The sequence below is a fragment of the Oncorhynchus mykiss genome, chromosome 25 (genome assembly GCF_013265735.2).
Source record: "Oncorhynchus mykiss isolate Arlee chromosome 25, USDA_OmykA_1.1, whole genome shotgun sequence".
NCBI lineage: Eukaryota > Metazoa > Chordata > Actinopteri > Salmoniformes > Salmonidae > Oncorhynchus > Oncorhynchus mykiss.
The window spans coordinates 10,904,027-10,929,636 of NC_048589.1; the positions used below are offsets into that span (position 1 = coordinate 10,904,027).

Consider the following 25,610-nt stretch of genomic DNA (forward strand, 5'->3'; position numbering starts at 1 on the left):
AGCCAAGTAGACAGGGGTCCACAGTGCAGCTGATATTCAGTCTGTCAACATAGAAATGTGTAGCTGCCATCTTAGTTACAGTCTTTTTCAGGTGACACAGTGTCTTCTATATAAAAGGGGAACACACTCTACCCTACAAGTGAAATAGGCAGGATAGAAAAGAGAGAGAGAGAGAGAGAGAGAGAGAGAGAGAGAGAGAGAGAGAGAGAGAGAGAGAGAGAGAGAGAGAGAGAGAGAGAGAGAGAACAGAGTATTGTGTTTCTCAGTCTTATCTGGTGATCAGTTAATAAGCTCCTGTCTGAGAGAGATCAGAATACATCCAGGACTTTTAATATTGCCGTTCACTGGGCCATCTGGGTCGGCAGAAGGGCATGGAAGGGCACAGTTAAGGTGTGTGTGCGTATCCGTGCTCATGTGTGTGTGCATGTGTGTGCATGCATCCGTGCGTGAAGGACATTGTTAAGGTCAATTTGATCAACACAATCAAGAGGAATAATCAGATCTCTATCACATCTGGCTCAGAGGGAGATGGAGGGAGGAGATGTCGAGAGAGGGAGAGGATAGAGCTAGAGAGAGAGAGAGAGAGGGGAGGATAGAGCGAGAGCGAACGAAAAGAGGAAGAGTCAGAGAGAAAGAGACAGAGAGACATACAGTGTGAGAGAGAGATATATATAGAGAGAGAGTGTGTGAGAGAAATAAATAGAGAGAGAGAGAGAGTGTGAGAGAGAGACATAGTGAGTGTGAGAGAGATAGAGAGAGAGAGAGACATAGAGAGTGTGAGGGAGAGAGAGAGAGAGAAAGAGAGAGAGAGAGAGAGACATAGAGAGTGTGTGAGAGAGAGAGGCAGAGTTGTGTGCCAGTGCTTACTGCTCTGTGGTATGGAGTTGACAGATGGTGAAGGGTGGCAGGCAGGTCTCCCTCTGGTCTGACTGGCACTGTGCCACCAGTGGGAGGAAAACATGTTATTTCCTCTCCTAAAACCCAACTGAGAAGTGTACTTCCTCCTGACTTCTGTTCACACGTCCGTCTGTTGCACTTCCAGTCACACGACATGTGTGACCACCTCTCTCCCATGTCCATGTCCCTCCCTCTTTTGTGTTATTATTGTTGTATAACGGCTAACTCTCTGTGTGTGTGTGTGTGTGTGTGTGTGTGTGTGTGTGCGTGTGCGTGTGCGTGTGTGTGTGTGTGTGCGTGTATAGATCTCCCAGATGATATCTGATGGGTGTCGAGAGGGTGTGACGGAGGCAGTTCTGAACCGCTACAACGCTGATCGCCCCTCGTCCTCGCAGGCCCCTCCCACTATGCAGGTTACCACGGCAGCACCAACCACCACCTCTGCTGCCGCGTCCTTCTTCGCCAGGTAAGAAAAAAGCGGTACACCTTTATACAGTATAAACGCACAGACAGACAGCTGGACACACACACAGATGGACGAACAGACACGCTGACACATGTCTGCAGTGTGCCTCAGCCCTTTGAGGAACAAGAAGTGTGTGTGTTTGTGTGTGTGTCTGTGTTTGTGAGGCCTTGTAACCAGCTCTATATTCAGTAGACATGTATAAGTTACATAATCACTAATAGAGACATTGAGAATGACAGTACAATCAATAAAACACACACTACGCACGCACGCACCACACACACACACACCCTAGTGTAGTCGTCAATAACTCAAGGCGATACATGAATAACTAACGTCAGAACATAAATAACTCAGTGTCTGACAGTTATTAAGATATCTTGGTCGACAACTTCCTCATCAAAATGCTCTCCACGATACTCGCAGATCTCTGCAACGATGCACCTCAATTCAATGGACAACAATTGCATTTTTACTGAATTACTTAATTATTCAAATTTGTGCGACATTGATATTTTCCTTTCAAAGTTAGTCGAAGGAAGTAAAATAGCGGTGGGCGGGACATTGGTAGTAACCTAAATGGTCAATACTTACAGTTGAAGTCGGACATTTACATACACCTTAGCCAAATACATTTTAAACTCAGTTTTTCACAATTCCTGACATTTAATCCTAGTAAAAATTCCCTGTCTTAGGTCAGTTAGAATCACTGAATAATAGTAGAGAGAATGATTTATTTCAGCTTTTATTTCTTTCATCACATTCCCAGTGGGTCAGAAGTTTACATACACTCAATTAGTATTTGGTAGCATTGCCTTTAAATTGTTTAACTTGGGTCAAACATTTCAGGTAGCCTTCCACAAGCTTCCCACAATAAGTTGGGTGAATTTTGGCCCATTCCTCCTGACAGAGCTAGTGTAACCGAGTCAGGTTTGTAGGCCTCCTTGCTCGCACACGCTTTTTCAGTTCTGCCCACAAATTTTCTATGGGATTGAGGTCAGGGCTTTGTGATGGCCACTCCAATACCTTGACTTTGTTGTCCTTAAGCCAATTTTGCCACAACTTTGGAAGTATGCTTGGGGTCATTGTTCATTTGAAACAACCATTTGCAACCAAGCTTTAACTGATGTCTTGAGATGTTACTTCAATATATCCACATTAATTTCCTGCCTCATGATGCCGTATATTTTGTGAAGTCCATCAGTCCCTCCTGCAGCAAAGCACCCCGACAACATGATGCTGCCACCTCTGTGCTTCACGGTTAGGATGGTGTTCTTTGGCTTCCTCCAGCATCTTCACAGGTCCTTTTGTCATGTATTGTCATGTTGTGTCTTGTTTCTGTCCTTTCCCTTCACCCTGTCTCCCTCTGCTGGTCGTTATTAGGTTACCTTTTCTCCCCCTCTTTCCACCAGCTGTTCCTTGTCTCCTCCTAACTACCTCGTCACCCCTTTTCCCACCTGTTCCCTTTTTCCCTCTGATTAGTCCTCTATATCTCTCTCTGTTTTTGTTTCTGTCTTTGTCGGATTCTTGTTTGTGTTATTCATGCCTGAACCAGACTATCGTCATGTTTGCTGCAACCTTGTCCTGTCCTGTCGGAATCTGCCGGTCCATCTGAGCCTACGTATGTTTTGTTATTAAAGAAGCTCTGTTTACGTTAATTCGCTTTTGGGTCCTCATTCACGCACCGTAACAGAAGAATCCGACCAAGAATGGACCCAGCGACTTCGGATCCTCTCCACTCAGCCGTCGAGATCCAGAGAGCGATGCTAGGCAGACACGAGCAGGAATTGTCTGCTGCTCGACATGCCGTTGAGACCCTGGCCACCCAAGTCTCCAACCTCACAGAACAGGTTCACCATCTCCGCCTCGATCCACCGGCCACTTCCAGGGCTTTCGAATCTCCGGAGCCCAGAATCAATAACCCGCCGTGTTACTCTGGGGAGCCCACTGAATGCCGCTCGTTCCTCACCCAGTGTGATATTGTGTTTTCTCTCCAGCCCAACACTTACTCCAGGAGCACTGCTCGTATCGCCTACGTCATGTCTCTCCTTCAAGATCCTGCACTACCTTGTCGGTCCATCTACGCTGGACCGGTTCGTCAGCTTCCTGCAGTGCCTTAATAGACTCTGGGGCGGAGGGCTGTTTTATGGACGAGACCTGGGCTCGGGAACATGACATTCCTCTCAGACAGTTAAGGGAGCCCACGGCCTTGTTCGCCTTGGATGGTAGTCCTCTCCCCGGGATTCAGCGTGAGACGCTACCTTTAACCCTCACTGTCTCTGGTAATCATAGCGAAACCATTTCTTTTTTAATTTTTCGTTCACCTTTTACACCTGTTGTTTTGGGCCATCCCTGGCTAGTTTGTCATAATCCTTCTATTAATTGGTCTAGTAATTCTATCCTCTCCTGGAACGTCTCTTGTCATGTGAAATGTTTAATGTCTGCTATCCCTCCTGTTTCCTCTGTCTCTTCTTCACAGGAGGAGCCTGGTGATTTGACAGGGGTGCCGGAGGAATATCACGATCTGCGCACGGTGTTCAGTCGGTCCAGGGCCACCTCTCTTCCTCCACACCGGTCGTATGATTGTAGTATTGATCTCCTTCCGGGAACCACTCCCCCCCGGGGTAGACTATACTCTCTGTCGGCTCCCGAACGTAAGGCTCTCGAAGATTATTTGTCTGTAGCTCTTGCCGCCGGTACCATAGTCCCCTCCTCCTCTCCCGCCGGAGCGGGGTTTTTTTTTGTTAAGAAGAAGGACGGGTCCCTGCGCCCCTGCATAGATTATCGAGGGCTGAATGACATAACAGTGAAGAATCGTTATCCGCTTCCTCTTATGTCTTCAGCCTTCGAGATCCTGCAGGGAGCCAGGTTTTTCACTAAGTTGGACCTTCGTAACGCTTACCATCTCGTGCGCATCAGGGAGGGGGACGAGTGGATGACGGCGTTTAACACTCCGTTAGGGCACTTTGAATACCGGGTTCTTCCTTTCGGCCTCGCTAACGCTCCAGCTGTCTTTCAGGCATTAGTCAATGATGTCCTGAGAGACATGCTGAACATCTTTGTTTTCGTTTACCTTGACGATATCCTGATTTTTTCACCGTCACTCCAGATTCATGTTCAGCACGTTCGACGTGTCCTCCAGCGCCTTTTAGAGAATTGTCTTTTTGTGAAGGCTGAGAAGTGCACTTTTCATGCCTCCTCCGTCACATTTCTCGGTTCTGTTATTTCCGCTGAAGGCATTAAGATGGATCCCGCTAAGGTCCAGGCTGTCATTGATTGGCCCGTCCCTAAGTCACGCGTCGAGCTGCAGCGCTTTCTCGGCTTCGCGAACTTCTATCGTCGTTTCATCCGTAATTTCGGTCAGGTGGCAGCTCCTCTCACAGCCCTTACTTCTGTCAAGACGTGCTTTAAGTGGTCCGTTTCCGCCCAGGGAGCTTTTGATCTCCTCAAGAATCGTTTTACATCCGCTCCTATCCTTGTTACACCTGACGTCTCTAGACAGTTCGTGGTCGAGGTTGACGCGTCAGAGGTGGGCGTGGGAGCCATTCTTTCTCAGCGCTCCCTCTCTGACGACAAGGTCCACCCTTGCACGTATTTTTCTCATCGCCTGTCGCCGTCGGAACGTAACTATGATGTGGGAAACCGCGAACTGCTCGCCATCCGCTTAGCCCTAGGCGAATGGCGACAGTGGTTGGAGGGGGCGACCGTTCCTTTTGTCGTTTGGACTGACCATAGGAACCTTGAGTACATCCGTTCTGCCAAACGACTTAATGCGCGTCAGGCGCGCTGGGCGCAGTTTTTCGCTCATTTCGAGTTCGTGATTTCTTATCGTCCGGGCTCTAAGAACACCAAGCCTGATGCTTTATCTCGTCTCTTCAGTTCTTCAGTAGCCTCCACTGACCCCGAGGGGATTCTCCCTGAGGGGCGTGTTGTCGGGTTGACTGTCTGGGGAATTGAGAGGCAGGTAAAGCAAGCACTCACTCAAACTCCGTCGCCGCGCGCTTGTCCCAGGAACCTTCTTTTCGTTCCCGTTCCTACTCGTCTGGCCGTTCTTCAGTGGGCTCACTCTGCCAAGTTAGCCGGCCACCCTGGCGTTCGGGGTACGCTTGCTTCCATTCGCCAGCGTTTTTGGTGGCCCACCCGGGAGCATGACACGCGTCGCTTCGTGGCTGCTTGTTCGGTCTGCGCGCAGACTAAGCCCGGTAACTCCCCTCCTGCCGGCCGTCTCAGGCCGCTTCCCATTCCCTCTCGACCGTGGTCTCACATCGCCTTAGATTTTGTCACCGGACTGCCTTCGTCAGCGGGGAAGACTGTTATTCTTACGGTTGTCGACAGGTTCTCTAAGGCGGCTCATTTTATTCCCCTTGCTAAGCTTCCTTCTGCTAAAGAGACGGCACAAATCATCATCGAGAATGTTTTCAGAATTCATGGCCTTCCGTCAGACGTCGTTTCGGACAGAGGTCCGCAATTCACGTCTCAATTTTGGAGGGAGTTTTGCCGTTTGATTGGGGCTTCCGTCAGTCTCTCTTCCGGCTTTCACCCCCAGTCTAACGGTCAAGCAGAACGGGCCAATCAGACTATTGGTCGCATCTTACGCAGTCTTTCTTTTCGCAACCCTGCGTCTTGGTCAGAACAGCTCCCCTGGGCAGAATACGCCCACAACTCGCTTCCTTCGTCTGCGACCGGGCTATCTCCTTTTCAGAGTAGCCTCGGGTACCAGCCTCCGCTGTTCTCATCTCAGTTCGCCGAGTCCAGCGTCCCCTCCGCTCAGGCTTTTGTCCAACGTTGCGAGCGCACCTGGAAGAGGGTCAGGTCTGCACTTTGCCGTTATAGGGCGCAGACTGTGAGGGCTGCTAATAAGCGTAGAACTAAGAGTCCTAGATATTGTCGCGGTCAGAGAGTTTGGCTCTCCACTCAGAACCTTCCCCTTAAGACCGCTTCTCGCAAGTTGACCCCGCGGTTCATTGGTCCGTTCCGTATTTCCCAGATCATTAATCCTGTCGCAGTTCGACTTCTTCTTCCGCGATATCTTCGTCGCGTCCACCCGGTCTTCCATGTCTCCTGTGTCAAGCCCGTTCTTCGCGCCCCCGCTCGTCTTCCCCCCCCCCCCCCCCATCCTTGTCGAGGGCGCACCCATCTACAGGGTCCGTAGGATTTTGGACATGCGTCCTCGGGGCCGTGGTCATCAGTACCTAGTAGATTGGGAGGGGTACGGTCCTGAGGAGAGGAGTTGGGTTCCCTCTCGGGACGTGCTGGACCGTGCGCTGATCGATGATTTCCTCCGTTGCCGCCAGGTTTCCTCCTCGAGTGCGCCAGGAGGCGCTCGGTGAGTGGGGGGGTACTGTCATGTATTGTCATGTTGTGTCTTGTTTCTGTCCTTTCCCTTCACCCTGTCTCCCTCTGCTGGTCGTTATTAGGTTACCTTTTCTCCCCCTCTTTCCCCCAGCTGTTCCTTGTCTCCTCCTAACTACCTCGTCACCCCTTTTCCCACCTGTTCCCTTTTTCCCTCTGATTAGTCCTCTATATCTCTCTCTGTTTTTGTTTCTGTCTTTGTCGGATTCTTGTTTGTGTTATTCATGCCTGAACCAGACTATCGTCATGTTTGCTGCAACCTTGTCCTGTCCTGTCGGAATCTGCCGGTCCATCTGAGCCTACGTATGTTTTGTTATTAAAGAAGCTCTGTTTACGTTAATTCGCTTTTGGGTCCTCATTCACGCACCGTAACACCTTTGCTCTTGTTCTGGGATTGATTTGCACTTTTCGCACCAAAGTACGGTCATCTCTAGGAGACAGAACACGTCTCCTTCCTGAGTGGTAAGACGGCTGTGTGGTCCAATGGTGTTTATACTTGCATGCTATTGTTTGTACAGATGAACATTGTACCTTCAGGCGTTTGGAATTTGTTCCCAAGGATGAACCAGATTTGTGGAGGTATACCATTTTTTTCAGAGGTCTTGGCTGATTTATTTTGATTTTCCCATGATGTCAAGCAAAGATGCCCTGAGTTTGAAGGTTGGCCTTGAAATACATCCACAGGTAAACCTCCAATTGACTCAAATGATAACAATTAGCCTATTAGAAGCTTCTAAAGCCATGACATCATTTTCTGGAATTTCCTAAGCTGTTTAAAGTAAAGGCACAGTCAACTTAGTGTATGTAAACTTCTGACCCACTGGAATTGTGATACAGTGAATTATAAGTGAAATAATCTGTCTATAAACATTTGTTAACAAGACATTTGTTAACAAGACATTTGTGGAGTGGTTGAAAAACTAGTTTTAATGACTCCAACCTAAGTGTATGTAAACTTCCAACTTCAACTGTATGTATACACCTACTCCAGATACTAGTACTACAACAGCAATGTATTATTCTGTCTGTGTTGATGCAGTTTACTAAGGTATTTTCAGAGCAGACATAAGATGACCCTCCAAATCCACAAATGTAGCTCCAAATCAAGTAGTTGAAATTTGAGGGCAGATTCAGGGTTGTATTTCACTAGGAGATGCTTTGTGTTACATCCCCTCTCTAATCCTAACCTCAGCCCAAACGTCCTGTCCCACTCTGCTGCAGAATCATGTTGTTCATCCAGACAGCTCAGGACAGATTTAAAGGAGACACTTTCTTTGTTACAACCAAATGTATATTTTTCATGTTAATGGCATGTTAGGGAAGGGTCCAGGCAGCTTTTTTGTGATTTCACATGTTCTAGAGAAACCTACCCCAAACAGCAAATCACTTCCTCATCCTTGTTGCGTCGTTTGGGGCCCCTGAAAAAACATGAACAAAATCTCAAACACCCCAAATGTTCTTTTAGAAACGGCAAAGCTCTCAGTATACTGATGCAGGTCTTTAGATGTTGTACACATGAAATTGCCATTCCGAACTTTATCCGCAATGATATATTCCCTTTTGCTGTTCTTCCTATTCGGAAATAGGAAGAAGTTCTTCCTATTTCCGAGTTGTCTGAGAGCCAAATAGCATTTCTCTGTAGCTTACAGTTGGGTTTCCACTAGATAAAACAGATAAAATGGTCTATATCGTACAAATTCATGAAAACAAATATTTGCATTTTGGTCTTAATTTAAGGTTAGGGTTAGGCTAGGGTTAGCAGTGTGGTTAAGGTTAGCTTCAAGCTGAGAGTGGCGCATTGGTCTAAGGCACCGCATCACAGTGTTGCGGCGTCACTACAGCCTGAGGTTCGATCCTGTGTAACAACCAGCCGTGACCGGGAGTTCCATAGGACGGTGCACAATTGGCCCAGTGTCATTAGGGGAGGGTTTGGACGGCGGGGCTTCACCTGGCTTATCGCGCTCTAAGGACTCATTGTGGCAGGCCGGGCGCCTGCAGGCTAACTTCGGTCGTCAATTGAACAATGTTTCCTGCAACAAATTGGTGCAGCTGGCTTCCGGGTTAAGCAGGCGGGTGTGAAGAAGCAAGGCTTCGCAGGACGCATGACTCGACCTTCGCCTCTCCCGATCCTGTTGGGGAGTTGCAGCGATGAGACTAGATTGAAATTGGGGAGAAAAAATAGAAATATTTTTTAAAAATATATAATTATAATCTATATTTCTTAATAACAGATATAGGTGCATATAGGTATGGATAAAGTGACTAGGATAGATAATAAGAATTAGACAACATTTTGATATAGACGGTGTTTATGACTTTGTGGCAGTGTTAACTAGCAACGACCATATACTTGGTCGCTTTGCCATGGATCAAATAAAAATTATCCATTGGATAATTTGTCAAGTTTCCCTTATGTTGAGCTAGTCTGCATTAACATGAAATAGGATCATTTTATAAATAACACAATTGCATGATAAGATTGCATCTGAGAACCACGCTCCCCCATCTTCGCAAGATGAATTAGTTTTGCATGGCCCGATGCCACAGTTCAATCCATTGATATATAGCTAGCTAGCTTAAATGATAACAGAGAGAAAAAAATATATACAAAGAGGGAAAAAAGTATTCGTGGAGTTGCAATGATCATGAGAACGGTGAGGAATCAGCCCAGAACTACACGGGAGGATCTTGTCAATGATCTCAAGGCAGCTGGGACCATAGTCACCAAGAAAACAATTGGTAACACATTATGCCGTGAAGGACTGAAATCCTGCAGAGCCCGCAAGGTCCCCCTGCTCAAGAAAGCACATATACATGCCCGTCTGAAGTTTTCCAAGGAACATCTGAATGATTCAGAGGACAACTGGGTGAAAGTGTTGTGGTCAGATGAGACCAAAATGGAGCTCTTTGGCATCAACTCAACTCGCCGTGTTTGGAGGAGGAGGAATGCTGCCTATGACCCCAAGAACACCATCCCCACCGTCAAACATGAGAACCTCCTTCCCTCAGCCAGGGCATTGAAATGGGTCGTGGATGGGTATTCCAGCATGACAATGACCCAAAACACTTGGCCAAGGCAACAAAGGAGTGGCTCAAGAAGAAGCACATTAAGGTCCTGGAGTGGCCTAGCCAGTCTCCAGACCTTAATCCCATAGAAAATCTGTGGAGGGAGCTGAAGGTTCGAGTTACCAAACGTCAGCCTCGAAACCTGAATGACTTGGAGAAGATCTGCAAAGAGGAGTGGGACAAAATCCCTGCTGAGATGTGTGCAAACCTGGTGGCCAACTACATGAAATGTCTGACCTCTGTGATTGCCAACAAGGGTTTTGCCACCAAGTACTAAGTCATGTTTTGCAGATGGGTCAAATACTTATTTCCCTCATTAAAATGTAAGTCAATTTATAAAATTTTTTACATGCGTTTTTCTGGATTTTTGTTGTTGTTATTTTGTCTCTCACTGTTCAAATAAACCTACCATTAAAATTATAGACTGATCATTTCTTTTTCAGTGGGCAAACGTACAAAATCAGCAGGGGATCAAATACTTTTTTCCCTCACTGTAGCTACTTGATCATGTCCACGCCCAAATATTAATGACGTATGGAATCCTACGTGGCTTATCAAACGGCATCAGTCAGACAAACGTCAACCCTCAACAGCCTTATTCTAAATTGGCTTATATAAATGTTTTTCCTCATCAATCTACATACAATACCACATAGTGACAAAGCAAAAACAGATTTGTTGAAATGTGTGCACATTTCTTAGAAATAAAAAACAGAAACACCTTATTAAGTATTCAGACCCTTTGCTATGAGACGCGAAATTGAGCTCAGATGCATCCTGTGTCCATTGATCGTCCATTGGAGTGTCCATTGGAGTCCACTTGTGGTAAATCGATTGGACATGATTTGGAAAGGCACACACCTGTCTATATAAGGTCCCACAGTTGACAGTGCATGTCAGAGCAAAAACCAAGCCATGGTGTCGAAAGAATTGCGCTAAGAGCTCCGAGACAGGATTGTGTCGAGACACAGATCTGGGGACATGTACCAAAAAATGTCTGCAGTATAGAAGGTCCCCAAGAACTCAGTGGCCTCTATCATTCTTAAAGATGAACTCCATTCAGTCAGCTGTGTAGGGAGTCTTTGCCAGACAGGAGGCCAGGGTCTGTGTTCTTGTAGAAAATAAAGAACAATGTTAAATCTAGCAAATTAAGGATTCTAAGGTTGAGTTCAATAACAGCCCTACAGTGGATCTCAAGCTTTGAAGCTAAGCAATCCCTCTCCTTAACCAATACACACACGCACGCACGCACGCACGCACGCACGCACGCACACACGCACACACACACACACACACACACACACACACACACACATACACACACACACACACACACACACAGCTCATAAACCTGCACGTATGTCTCATACACACACAGATATTTTAAAACAATGAGAGTAGTTAGCAAAAAATAACATCTGCTGCTTTTATAATTCATTCCCAACACATCACTTGTTTTGATAGCTCCACCACGCCACTTTTGGTAACGTGTTAGCTACTAGCTACTAGCTAGCCTAAATGGCAGGATGGAGCTGGGGCTACAAGTTGGGAAGCTTGCCAGGCTAACGTTAGCTAGTAAACTTCCCACCCCCTATCTAGATACAGACAAACATTTAATGAACAAGAACAGATGTTAGCTAGCTTGAGCAAAACTACTAGCTAGTTAATATATCTGTTGTGTAGCTAGCTAAAGTATCAGAATGCTTAGCTGGTCAACTAGCCCTCCTGTTGTTGTGTCGGAGTGACCTCAGGTGCTCCACTGCAGTTTGACACTGTATGTAGCAGATTGAATTCTGACAGTCTTTGCAGAAAAGTACTCCTCCATCCTCGTACAGTTCAGCTGGAAACTCGCTGGCACTGTCCCTGGCTGTTATTCTGGACACCAAGTGTTTATTCTTCAGCTCCTCGACTCTAAATCTGGGCATTTTTAGCTACATAATGTTACTTCGCTCCTCAGACAGCTGCCATTCACTCACTGAGCTTCCTGCACCACTCACACAGGGGAGGGGCTACGGTTGGGAGAGTGGGACATCTCTGGCTACACTTTTGGGTGGTTGAAATAAATGAAAATGAAATGAAAATGCAAGTTCAGCAGTCAATTTTAGTTAACTTTTCTATCAGCTGGCAGTGTACTTTCGCTTTAGATTCCTATGGGTTCCAATTTGAAATTCCTGTTTGTTCCAGACTTGGTGCATCGGTACCGCTTGCCGTGCGGTAGCAGAGAGAACAGTTTATGACTTAGGGCCGTCCTCTGACACCACCTGGTATAGAGGTACTGGATGGCAGGGCCATTGATGGAGTGAGAGTGGGATAGAAAGAGAGAGAGACAGAGAGGGAGACTTTGACTTTTTGTCTTTCTTTAATGATACATTCTCATTAAAAAACAAATATCCCCTATACTGCATACTCTCCTTGCCCTCTACCACACGATACAACACCACAAATCACAATAACCATCTTCCCCAGCTGTACAGACAGCCCCCCCCCCCCCGACACACCATGTCTCCTGAAACATCTCCACACTTTTTGTAATTTTATAGAACTCAAATTCCACCCTAAGGCACGCAGAGACCATCCCATTAAATAATAGTAAAGTCAGTGATGGCCCGACCAGAAAAAATCCACCAGCTTGCGTTGCAGATCTGAGAGCAGACCGGCGGGGGGGTTGAGCACAGCCAGTTTATGCCACAGGGAAGATGCTGCCAGGTTTTTGATTATCAGCACCCTCCCTATAAATGACACTTGGGACATGAGCCACCTCCACCTGGCCAGTCTTGACACCCCCTCCCAGTTCTTCCTGACCCACCTCTCCGAGCCCAGGTACACCCCCGAAATGTTAAGCCCTTCACAACCCCACTGCAAACCCCCTGGAGGCAGAGGGGCCCTATCCCTCCATGCCCCACATAACAGAGCTTTGCTCTTGCCCCAGTTCATCTTAGCTGACAAAGCTCCTTTGTACACCTTTAGACTAATCTCTAGTGCCTGCATATCCTGCCCATCCCTGCCCATCACAGAAACGTCACCTGCATACACTGACACTGCTATGCCTGTCAACACATCCATGACTGTCCAGCACACTCTCTGCAGTCTCCTGTGTAGGACGCCCCAGAAAGACTCAATGGCTAGTGTATATAACTGCCCTGATAGAGGGCATCCTTGTCTACTGCCCGCCTCACCCAGACTGGCCTACTGAGCCCCCCTCCCACCTTGACTATACATGTCGTTCCAGCATACAACATCTTCACACTGGTCAAAAACCTTTCCCCAAACCCAAACATCACATTAAACAGATACTCATGACCCACTCAGAGTCCAGATGGAACTTCAGTCTGCTAGCGAGGACCTTGGCAAATATCTTGTAGTCCGCACAGAGTATTGCCAAAGGGCGCCAGCTCTTAAGTTCACACAAGTCCTCTTTTTTGGGCAGGAGAGTCGGAACAAGGCACTACAACATATGCGCATGTAGTAGAGAGACAGAAAGAGAGACAGAAAGAGAGAGAGAGACATAGAGAGTGTGAGAGAGAGAGAGAGAGAAAAAGAGAGAGAGAACGAGAGAGCGACAGAAAGAGGTACTACAATATATAATAGTATGGATATGTAGTAGTCTATTTAACTGTGTTGAACGTTAAGTCATCTCTGGTATCTTTGAGGCAGACACTGTCTGTAACAGCTGTGTTGCAGACTGTTCCCTTCCTGTGTGTTCTCTAGACTATCTTCCCTCACACACTGACGGGCAAACTTCTGGCAATCTCACTGTCAAACTGTTAAGTGCTCATACTCATAATGTATATTATAGAATGCACTAAGTGATGGTCTATATGCACTATGTGCCACATACATTACGTCCTGTATAAACATTACATTGTATTGTATACACACTCTCCATAGCTATCAGGCTGCGTCAGACACTGTAAATGTTTAATTTAATGGCGAGGTGAGCTAGCTGGGGGAAAGATCTACTTGAATGAAATATGGAAGGGAAGGGAAGGGAAGGGAAGGGAGAGACGGAGTGGGAGAGAGAAAGAAAGAGACAGAGACGTTTGTGTGTGCCTGTGTGCCTGCGTGCGTGTGTGATTTATGAGTGTCATGCTGCTGTGTAGCAGACAGTGTTGGCTGTGTTCAAGCTGTAAAGCAGGTGAAAAGAGATGGAGGTCGTAAATTGTGTGGAGGTGTGTGTGCGATTTTATGTGTGTTTTTGTGTTTCTGTCTGTCGCTCCTGTGCCTGACAGGTAACAAGGCCACTACTTGAACACACACACACACCTAGAGGACATTCCACACACTCTCTCTCCTGTCTATGTATAGATATATGAAAGCTGTGTGTTAAATGGTGCAGGTGTCACGACCTGTATGTCTGGATGAGGAAGTATGTGTGTGTGTGTGTCCAAACTGTCCGATTTTCCATCGCTGCAATTTATGGTCCTTTCTGATGTCTGACTTCCTCTACTCTCTCTCACCCCCTTTGCCCTTTCTGACTCTCCTCTCCCCTCCCCTACCATTCCCTCTCCTCCTCTCCCCTCTCCTCTTTTCCTTCCCCTCTCCTCTTTTCCTCTCCTCTCACTACTCTGAGTATTGATAGCACGAAGAACAATGAAAGTAAGAGGAGATGTGTAGATGATGTATCCAGTATGTGAGTGGGAGATAAATCCGAAACAGAGGAGATGTGTAGATGATGTATCCAGTATGTGAGTGGGAGATAAATCCGAAACAGAGGAGATGTGTAGATGATGTATCCAGTATGTGAGTAGGAGATAAATCAAAAACAGAGGAGAGGAAACATGTAATGACAAAACAGATGAAGTGTCACATTCTGACCATAGTTATTTTATTTTATTCTTTGTTTTAGTATGGTCAGGGCGTGAGTTGGGGTGGGCAGTCTATGTTTGTTTTTCTATGTTGGTTTTTGTGTTCGGCCTAGTATGGTTCTCAATCAGAGGCAGGTGTCGTTAGTTGTCTCTTTTTGAGAATCATACTTAGGTAGCCTGGGTTTCACTTTTGGTTTGTGGGTGTTTGTTTCTGTGTGAGTGTGTGGGTCACATGGTACTGTTTTGTTTTTTGTAAATTCACGTCATTGTTTATTGTTTTGATTCAGTGTTCAGTGCTTTCTTGAATTAAAATCATCATGAACACTTACCACGCTGGGCTTTGGTCCGATCCTTACTCCTCCTCAGACGAAGAGGAGGAAATCCGTTACAGAAACACCCACCACAAAAGGACCAAGCAGTGTGGTAACGGTCAGCAACAGCGATTGCAGGACTCCTGGACATGGGAGCGAGATCTGGACTATGTCACTACTTGGGAGAAGATAGACAGGTGGTCGGTCAACCCAGGGAGAGTGCCGGAGCCTGCCTGGGATTCTCTGGAGCAGTGTGAGGAGGGATACCGGCGAATGGAGTCAGCACGGTGGCGCGGAAGGAAGCCTGAGAGGCAGCCCCCAAAAATCATTGGGGGGACGCACACGGGGAGTGTGGCGAAGTCAGGTAGGAGACCTGTGCCAACTTCCCGTGCTTACTGTAGAGCGAGAGGGACCGGGCAGGCACCGTGTTATGCGTTGGAGCGCACAGTGACCCCGGTGCGTGTGCATAGCCCGTTGCGGTACATTCCTACTCCTCGTATCGGCCGGGCTAGAGTGGGCATCGAGCCAGGTGCCATGAAGCCGGCTCTACGCATCTGGTCTCCAGTGCATCTCCTCGGGCCGGCGTACATGACCATAGTTCTGTTATTTTATTCTTTGTTTCAGTATGGTCAGGGCGTGAGTTGGGGTGGGCAGTCTATGTTTGTTTTTCTATGTTGGTTTTTGTGTTCGGCCTAGTATGGTTCTCAATCAGAGGCAGATGTCGTTAGTTGTCTCTGATTGAGAATCATACTTAGGTAGCCTGGGTTTCACTTTTGGTTTGTGGGTGTTTATTTCCGTGTGAGTGTTTGGGTCACACGGTACTGTTTTGGTTTTTGTAAATTCACGTCATCGTTTATTGTTTTGATTCAGTGTTCAGTGCTTTCTTGAATTAAAATCATCATGAACACTTACCACGCTGGGCTTTGGTCCGATCCTTACTCCTCCTCAGACGAAGAGGAGGAAATCCGTTACATGAAGCAAGAAAGGCACATTTCTTTATTCTCAGCTTGAGCCAATAGTCCCACTCTCAAGGTGCTTTGAACATTATACTGTGTGTGTCTTTTATGTAATGAGAACAACGGTTTACATTTAATTGGGAACACAATGACTTCCCCGACTGTTCATTTTCCACCGCATGTCAGACCATCTTCCCTCACGACACATCTTCCAAAGGTCAAGTAGGGGGATGCTCATATGTGTCCTATTTCATTGCATGTACAAGTGGGTATTCTGTACATGGAAATTTGTTTTTTTGCATAACCCAAGAGAGAGAGTGGGGTTGTGTTGACGACGACCCTGGAGCAATTAGTGCCTTGCTCAAGGGAAGATCAATGGAAGATCACAGATTCTTCACCTTGTCGGCTCGGGGATTCGAACTAGCAACCTTTCGTTACTGGCCCAACGCTCTAACCGCTAGGCTTCCTGTCACCCTCTAGGCTTCCCGTCACCCTCTAGGCTACCTAAGCCTAATCAGAGACACACATTGTGTGTGTGTGTGTGTGTGTTTGTGTGTATGCGTGCACACTGCACATGCTTGTGTGTGTGTGTGTGTGTGTGTGTATGTGTGTGCGTGTGTGTGTGTGTGTGTATCAATGGAGGCTGCTGAGGGGAGGACGGCTCCTAATAATGTCTGAAAAGGAGCTAATGGAATGGCATCAAACACATGGAAACCTTAAGTTTGATGTATTTGATACCATTTCACCTGTTCTGCTCCAGCCATTACCACGAGCCTGTCCTTCACAATTAGGGTTTCACCAACCTGCTGTGGTGTGTGTGCTTGTGTGCGTGTGTGTGTGTGGGAATGATGGAGGCAGTCATGCATTACTGATAAGCTTGTGGTTGACTTGCTCTTTTGCTTCCAGACGTGTCCAGCATACATCTCCCCTCATGACACACACCCCTCTTTCTTTCTTTCTTTCTTTCTTTCTTTCTTTCTTTCTTTCTTTCTTTCTTTCTTTCTTTCTTTCTTTCTTTCTTTCTTTCTTTCTTTCTATCTTTCTTTCTTTCTTTCTTTCTTTCTTTCTTTCTCTCTCTGTCAACACAACAAGGTCTCACGGTTCTACCAATTTGACTTCAGATTCTGACATTTGTCCACGTTTCGCCAAACGTCAAATTTCGAATTTCTCCAAATGTCAAATTTCGACAGTTAATTTTAGGATATGGTTACAGTTACAACAAAAACAACTCGACTGTTAAGTTGAGGGTTTAAGATAGGGTTACAACAGTAAAAAACTTGATGGTTAAGTTTAGGCATTAGTTCCGAATGGTTAAGGTAAGGGATAAGGGTTGCGATTAGGGTAAAACAAAATGAAAAAAAAGTCATAAAACGAGTACCTAGCACTGTGATTGAACACGCAATACTCGGAGAGAGAGAGAGAGAGAGAGAGAGAGAGTGAGAGACATAGAGTGAGAGACATAGAGTGAGAGACATAGAGTGAGAGACATAGAGTGAGAGACATAGAGAGAGAGAGACAGAGAGAGAGAGAGAGAGACAGAGAGAGAGAGAGAGAGAGACAGAGAGAGAGAGAAAGAGAGAGAGAGACAGACAGAAAGACACATAGAGAGAGAGAGAGAGACAGACAGAAAGAGACATAGAGAGAGAGAGTGAGAGTGAGCGTGAGAGTGAGAGTGAGAGAGAGAGGGGATGGAAGATGAGCAAGAGAGACAAAAAGAGGTACTGTACTACAATATATAGTAGTACAGTTGAAGTTGGATATTTACATACACCTTAGCCAAATACATTTAAACTCAGTTTTTCACAATTCCTGACATTTAATCCTAGTAAAATTCTCTGTTTTAGGTCAGTTAGGATCACCACTTTATTTTAAGAATGTGAAATGTCAGAATAATAGTAGAGAGAATGATTTATTTCAGCTTTCATTTCTTTCATCACATTCCCAGTGGGTCAGAAGTTTACATACACTCAATTAGTATTTGGTAGGATTGCCTTTAAATGGTTTAACTTGGGTCAAACATTTTGGGTAGTCATCCACAAGCTTCCCACAATACGTTGGGTGAATTTTGTACTATTCCTCCTGACAGAGCTGGTGTAACTGAGTCAGGTTTGTAGGCCTCCTTGCTCGCACACGCTTTTTCAGTTCTGCCCACACATTTTCTATAGGATTGAGGTCAGGGCTTTGTGCTGGCCACTCCAATACCTTGACTTTGTTGTCCTTAAGCCATTTTGCCACAACTTTGGAAATATGCTTGGGGTCATTGTCCATTTGGAAGACCCATTTGCGACCAAGCTTTAACTTCCTGACTGATGTCTTGAGATGTTGCTTCAACATATCCACATAATTTTCCGCCCTCATGATGCCATCTATTTTGTGAAGTGCACCAGTCCCTCCTGCAGCAAAGCACCCCCCCCTTTTTTCTCCAAACATAATGATGGTCATTATGGCCAAACAGTTCTATTTTTGTTTCATCAGAAAATCTCTTGCACCAAAAAGTACGATATTTGTCCCCATGTGCAGTTGCAAACCGTAGTCTGGCTTTTTTTAAATTCAGGTTACGTCGATATAGGACTTGTTTTACTGTGGATAGAGATACTTTTGTACCTGTTTTCTCCAGCATCTTCACAAGGTCCTTTACTGTTGTTCTGGGATTGATTTGCACTTTTCGCACCAAAGTACGTTCATCTCTAGGAGACAGAACTCATCTCCTTCCTGAGCAGTATGACGGCTGCATGGTCCCATGGTGTTTATACATGCATACTATTGTTTGTACAGATGGACGTGGTACCTTCAGGTGTTTGGAAATTGCTCCCAAGGATGAACCAGACTTGTGGATGTCTACAATTTTTTTTCCTGAGGTCTTGGCTGACTTCTTTTGATTTTCCCATGATGTAAAGCAAAGAAGCACTGAGTTTGAAGGTAGGCCTTGAAATACCTCCACAGGTACACCTCAAATTGACTCAAATGATGTCAATTAGCCTATCAGAGGTTTCTAAAGCCATGACATCATTTTCTGGAATTTTCCAAGCTGTAAATGCACAATCAACTTAGTGTATGTAAACTTCTGACCCACTGGAATTGTGATACAGTGAATTATAAGTGAAATAATCTGTCTGTAAACAATTGTTGGAAAAATTACTTGTGTCATGCACAAAGTAGATGTCCTAACCGACTTGCCAAAACTATAGTTTGTTAACAAGACATCTGTGGAGTGGTTGAAAAACGAGTTTTAATGACTCCAACCTAAGTGTATGTAAACTTCCGACTTCAACTGTATGTATATGTAGTAGTCTATTTAACTGTGTTGTATGTTAACTCATCTCTGGTATCTCTGCGGGCAGACACTGTCTGTAACTGTTTCCTCCTGGATGTGTTGCAGACTGTTCCCTCCCTGTGTGTTCTCTAGACAATCCTCCCTCACACACTGACGGTCAAACTGCTTCTGGCAATCTCACTGTCAAACTGTTAAGTGCTTATACTCACAATGTTTGTTTGAGAATGCACTTCCCTCTGTCTCCCAAAACAACGCCTCCTCACCCAGAGGTGACCTATCTCCTACCTCCTTCATGCCCACACCAACCCCCCACCCTCTCCCCCTTTCTACGCTAATTGACTATTCACCTGTGTCGAACATGGGTGTATGTGTCTGCGTGCGTGCGTGTGTGTGTTTGATCATGCCCGTGATGACATTTCATTCACTCTAAACATGCTACATTCTCAGAGTAAATTGTCTGTACCTTTTGAACCATATATGGTAGAGACATGGGAGTGGGTGATTGTTTTTCTGACGCAATTCTCTACTGAATGGACATTTGTATAAACCTTGAATCATTTTATGGGTGAACATCCTATCCTTTCATTGAGAGGGAGAGACAGGAGTGCTTTCTTTTTGTTCCCGTACTATTCTTTGTGTTTGAAAAGGCAGTGTCCATTCTGTACATACCATTAAACCAATTTCAAATAAAGGATTCTGGAAAGAATATAACTGCCACACATAGCAGGTGTTTATGGTAATGGATAGTTAAGTTACCTACTGCAGTAGAACCATATACTGTTTGATACTGTTGTTTTTAGGACGAAAACTCCTCTCCTCTCCTCTCAAACTCCTCTCCTCTCTCTGCATGGCTGGCAGGTGTTTATGTTAATGTTTGAGTTGAGTGGGTGGTATTTTTACAGCCACTTTACAGAGATCATGTGGTGTAGGAGAGACATAACACTACCCAGGGATTGAAAAACTACAGCAGTTCTCTCTCTCTCTCTCACTCTCTCTCTCTCTGACGTTCTTTTCATACTATCTCCTTTCCTCTCTTGCACCATGTTTCGACTCAGCAAACAGTCTCTCTTGCCCTCTTTAACCTTTTTCCTGTTATCTCATTCCTCTCCTCCCTCCATTCATCTATCTTCCCCATTCTGTCCTCTTCAGTGGTGTGTGTGTGTGTGTGTGTGTGTGTGTGTGTGTGTGTGTGTGTGTAGCGAGAAGCAGAGAGGGAGAGATGGAGAAAGAGAGAGAGACAAAGACAGAGAGAAAATGTGAGCGAGTGAAAGAGAAGGGGATGGAAGGAGGGGGGAAAAGGGGGAGGAATGAGGGCAGATATGGATAGACGAGGGAGAGAGACATGAGCTCAATGAGGCCGTTGACTGCTATCTGAGAGGTGTAGGAAAGCCTGTTGTCCTTAGATGTTGAAAAGTGTTTGGTTTGGGTACCATGTTTGGCTAGAGACCAAATCAAATGTATTTATATAGCCCTTCGTACATCAGCTGATATCTCAAAGTGCTGTACAGAAACCCAGCCTAAAACCCCAAACAGCAAGCAATGCAGGTGTAGAAGCACCATGGCTAGGACAAACTCCCTAGAAAGGTCAAAACCTAGGAAGAAACCTAGAGAGGAACCAGGCTATGAGCGGTGGCCAGTCCTCTTCTGGCTGTGCCGGGTGGAGATTATAACAGAACATGGCCAAGATGTTCAAATGTTCATAAATGACCAGCATGGTCAAATAATAATAATCACAGGCAGAACAGTTGAAACTGGAGCAGCAGCACGACCAGGTGGACTGGGGACAGCAAGGAGTCATCATGTCATCATGCCAGGTAGTCCTGAGGCATGGTCCTAGGGCTCAGGTCCTCCGAGAGAGAGAAAGAAAGAGAGAAAGAGAGAATTAGAGAGAGCATAGTTAAATTAACACAGGACACCGGATAAGACAGGAGAAGTACTCCAGATATAACAAACTGACCCTAGCCCCCCGACACATAAACTACTGCAGAATAAATACTGGAGGCTGAGACAGGAGGGGTCAGGAGACACTGTGGCCCCATCCGATGATACCCCCGGACAGGGCCAAACAGGAAGGATATAACCCCACCCACTTTACCAAAGCACAGCCCCCACACCACTAGAGGGATATCTTCAACCACCAACTTACCATCCTGAGACAAGGCAGAGTATAGCCCACAAAGATCTCCGCCACGGCACAACCCAAGGGGGGGCGCCAACCCAGACAGGAAGATCACATCAGTGACTCAGATGAAATACTATTAGTGGAGAGGAGAATGCACTGCACTGGATAATTTACTCTATGCTGGGGTAATATCCAACGGACACACACACACACACACACACACACACACACACACACACACACACACACACACACACACACACACACACACACACACACACACACACACACACACACACACACACACACACACACACACACACACACACACACACACACACACACACACACACACACACACACACACACACTTTCTAGCACTGTAATTGTGGTCCTAACTGAGTCACTTAGCCTGCAGGATTGAAGACTAAACAGATGCTAATTGGTGTTTCTCAGTAAATTCAGCATTATTCTGGCCAGAGGAGAGAACACATTTACAGGGAAAGCTACTTTAGTTAGTAAGAGTTTAGAAACATAATGTCTATAGTGTCTATTGCAGTGTTCCTCAGCCTGCAGTTTGGAGGCCAGCACTGGTCCCTGGAATGTTGCAGACCGGTACCTCAAATGGTTAACTGACACTGTTTTAGTCATTTCTACAATGGAGGAGAAAAAGGACTATATGAAATCCCCAGTTTATGCTACAAAACCAACTTTAAAAATAGGTTATATTTGACTCAAAAGTCTATGACATTAGAGCAAGGCATTGTTGGCAGAATAGATGGATGCAGTTCAATGCATGATTCATATAATTCACCAATACATTTTTTGTAGTCCAACAAATTTTGCTGTCAGGTTGCAAATCACAACTGGTACATTGTTTGCTGCTTCCAGCTATTTGGGATACACTGTTTCAGTGGCTCAATATTTTGTACAAATACCGACGAACGTACCGAAGCCTCGGAATGTCAATACAATCAAACCAGCAAGGGCAATGATCACAAGTCAGTCATAAAGTGGCTAATAGGCTAGCTTATCTATTTATGTAACTAATAATTTATCAAGCTAAAAACACGGAGGCTAACATTAGCTAGCTAGCTGCTGGGAGGATGTCAAGTCATTGGATGAGTGGGTGAAGGGACACCTTTTCCCCCCATATCGTTTATCAGTGGAGATGCAGGTGCCATTTGGTTAGCTAGAAATAAATGTGAGTCGATTGCTAGGTAGCTATGCTGAACTTGAACGACTGTTAGCATATCTCTTAGTTGTCAATGAAATGTATTTGGCATCATTCAAATGGGCGGGCAGGCAGGCAGGCAAGTTCCCACTCAGTTGTCAAACTTGGGTTGGGACCAGCATGCATTGGCAGGCAAGCTGCAGAAGGGCGAGCAGGCTACCATTCTCCATCGTTTATCGGTGCAACTACCAGCTGAAAAGATGTGGGAGTGTTTATCTACTGTTCCCCCTCGTTAGATTTTAGCTCATCTCGCTCCGGCTAACATTAGTTGTTAATCTTGTTGTTGTTGATGTGCATAGGCAATTGAGAGAGAGAGAGAGAGAACCTAACTGTTCATGGTTGTTTGATCAATAGGACTGTGAAGTTCCCAAATATAAGAGAATTTCTATGGGAATTTACATATTTGCAGAAATCCATTCAGGTGTATTTTGTGGCTTTTGGCAAACGTGTTCTAATGATCTAAAGCTGCGCTGTTGCTACAGCCTGTAAACACACAGTCCAGTTCAAAGTGAACGATGGCAGGCTCGTGTGGCAAATGGCTAGTTTGCATATAGGCCTACTGTAGCTCTGATGAGCTATGTTGCACTGGTCTGTGTAGAGTCCAGTCCTGGACAAGACACATGTTTTTATTAGGTTTTATTTGCTGCAGTGTCTGTTAATTGTCCAAAAGCATGGTCCACTTAAACAACTCTCTCCAGCACTGTACAGGTGACTCCTACTCAAATCATGAGACCTGAGCTGCAATGTTAATAGGAGCTATAGGAACATTGGACGTGCTACATACACTCTCTCTCTGTGTGTGTGCATACTGTATGTGTGCGCACGTGCGTGACTTATGTTGGAGACCGCTCCTCTTTACAGCCCAGGTCTCCCATTTAGCCTTAACCTTCTCTCTCTCTCTCTCTCTCTCTCTCTCTCTCTCTCTCTCTCTCTCTCTCTCTCTCTCTCTCTCTCTCTCTCTCTCTCTCTCTCTCTCTCTCTCTCTCTCTCTCTCTCATGTAATGTAATGTATGCTCTTCATCTGTGACCACTTAAAACACTGTCTTACATAATGATCACCACGATTAAACTATTCATCTATTTAACTTAAACTATGGATGGAGTTGAAGATAAATAAGTTATGGGTATATTGGGTCATTCGGGATAAGAAGAGAGCAGGGAGAGAGGGACAGATACGGTGTCAGTTCATTTGCGTCAATGAGTGATATCTCTGAAGGGAGTAGTACACAGCATTGTTTGAGATCTTCAGTTTCTTGGCAATTTCTCGCATGGAATAGCCTTCATTTCTCAGAACAAGAATAGACTGACGAGTTTCAGAAGAAAGATCTTTGTTTCTGGCCATTTTGAGCCTGTATCGAACCCACAAATGCTGATGCTCCAGATACTCAACTAGTCTAAAGGCCAGTTTTACTGCTTCTTTAATCAGGACAACAGTTTTCAGCTGCGCTAACATTACTAAAGGGTTTTCTAATGATCAATTAGCCTTTTAAAATTATAAACTTGGATTAGCTAACACAACGTCCCATTGGAACACGGGAGTGATGGTTGCTGATACTGGGCCTCTGTACGCCTATGTAGATATTCCATAAAAATCCAGCTACAATAGTCATTTACAACATTAACAACTTTTTTCAATTTTATGTTGTTTTAATGGACAAAAAATGTGCTTTTCGTTCGTTTCTAAGTGACCCCAAACTTTTGAATGGTAGTATATAAACACATACACACAAAATGCAGTGTTTGACACACTGCTAACCTCCTGGCAGGTACCAGACCTGAGTTTCCATGACTACCGCCAGAGCCTTCAGAAACACCTTTGGTTCCTGTAAACGTTTTTGTGTTGAAAGCACTGAAGCCTGACATCAGTGTGTGTGTGTATGTGTGCCAAGCCTGTGTACTGCTTATTCAAGCAACCAGTCACCGTAACCAGACAGCACCATGAAGACACCTGTGGCTTTAACCACTATAGTTACATTTTGTGTCCACGCACTCACACACACACACACACACACACACACACACACACACACACACACACACACACACACACACACACACACACACACACACACACACACACACACACACACACACACAGACACACACACACACACACACACACACACACACACACACACACACACACACACACACACACACACACACACACACACACACACACACACACACACACACACACACACACACACACACACACACACACACACACAGCGATTCTGGCAGGATTCTATGAGACAGGTCCTGGGTGTGTGTGATGGGCTTCACTCCCTGTATCTCTGTTAGTTTGTATCTTCTCCCACAGATAGATTTGGATGAGAAACCTCTGCATGAATGTGTAGTAGTAGTTTTATTAGGATCCCCAATTACTCTTTCTGGGGTCCAAACAGGAAACAAAATACAACATATAAAATACATAATATTTTATTTGCTGTAACGTAACAAAATGTGGAAAAGGGGAAGGGTCTGAATACTTCCGAATGCACTGTATATGGTCTATTTGCATATTGGCCTATTGCAGCTCTGGTTATGCCGCACTGGTCTGTGTAGAGTACATTGAGTCTTGCATGTCATTGCAATAAAATCCTACTCCGATGCGTTCTACCTACATCAACATTTCTTGTATAATTAATTTTCTTTTGGGATGTTAATTTGAAATGGGCTAATATTGCGTTGATTTGATGACAATTGCCACAGTAGTGTGAAACGTTAATAGTCTTACCAGGGAAAACTCTAGAGCAGCTTTCACCAACCTTTTCTGAGTCACGATCACTTTCTGAGTCACGATCACCTTCTGAGTCAAAATCACCTTCTGAGTCACGATCACTTTCTGAGTCACGATCACTTTCTGAGTCACGATCACCTTCTGAGTCACGATCACCTTCTGAGTCACGATCACTTTCTGAGTCACGATCACCTTCTGAGTCACGATCACCTTCTGAGTCACTATCACCTTCTGAGTCACGATCACTTTCTGAGTCATGATCACTTTCTGAGTCAAAATGCAAGCCGAGATCTACCGCTCAGATCATTTTTTTTAACATGACTTACAAAATGTAAGCCTATGCAACAGTCTGAGCGGAGGGAGAGAGCAGCAGCCTGAGGGTCC

General features: G+C 45.4%; 1 protein-coding gene across 4 annotated transcripts in view; it reads left to right on the forward strand.

Moving 5' to 3' along the window:
* Window positions 1–25,610, forward strand: part of LOC110505332 (kinesin-like protein KIF26B) — a 167,776-nt gene that overhangs the window by 59,050 nt on the left and 83,116 nt on the right. For all 4 annotated transcript variants that reach the window (XM_021584510.2, XM_021584512.2, XM_036962479.1 and 1 more), the window contains exon 4: window positions 1,203–1,363. In XM_021584510.2, the coding sequence (XP_021440185.2) occupies window positions 1,203–1,363 (161 nt within the window). The remainder of the gene's footprint in view (window positions 1–1,202; window positions 1,364–25,610) is intronic.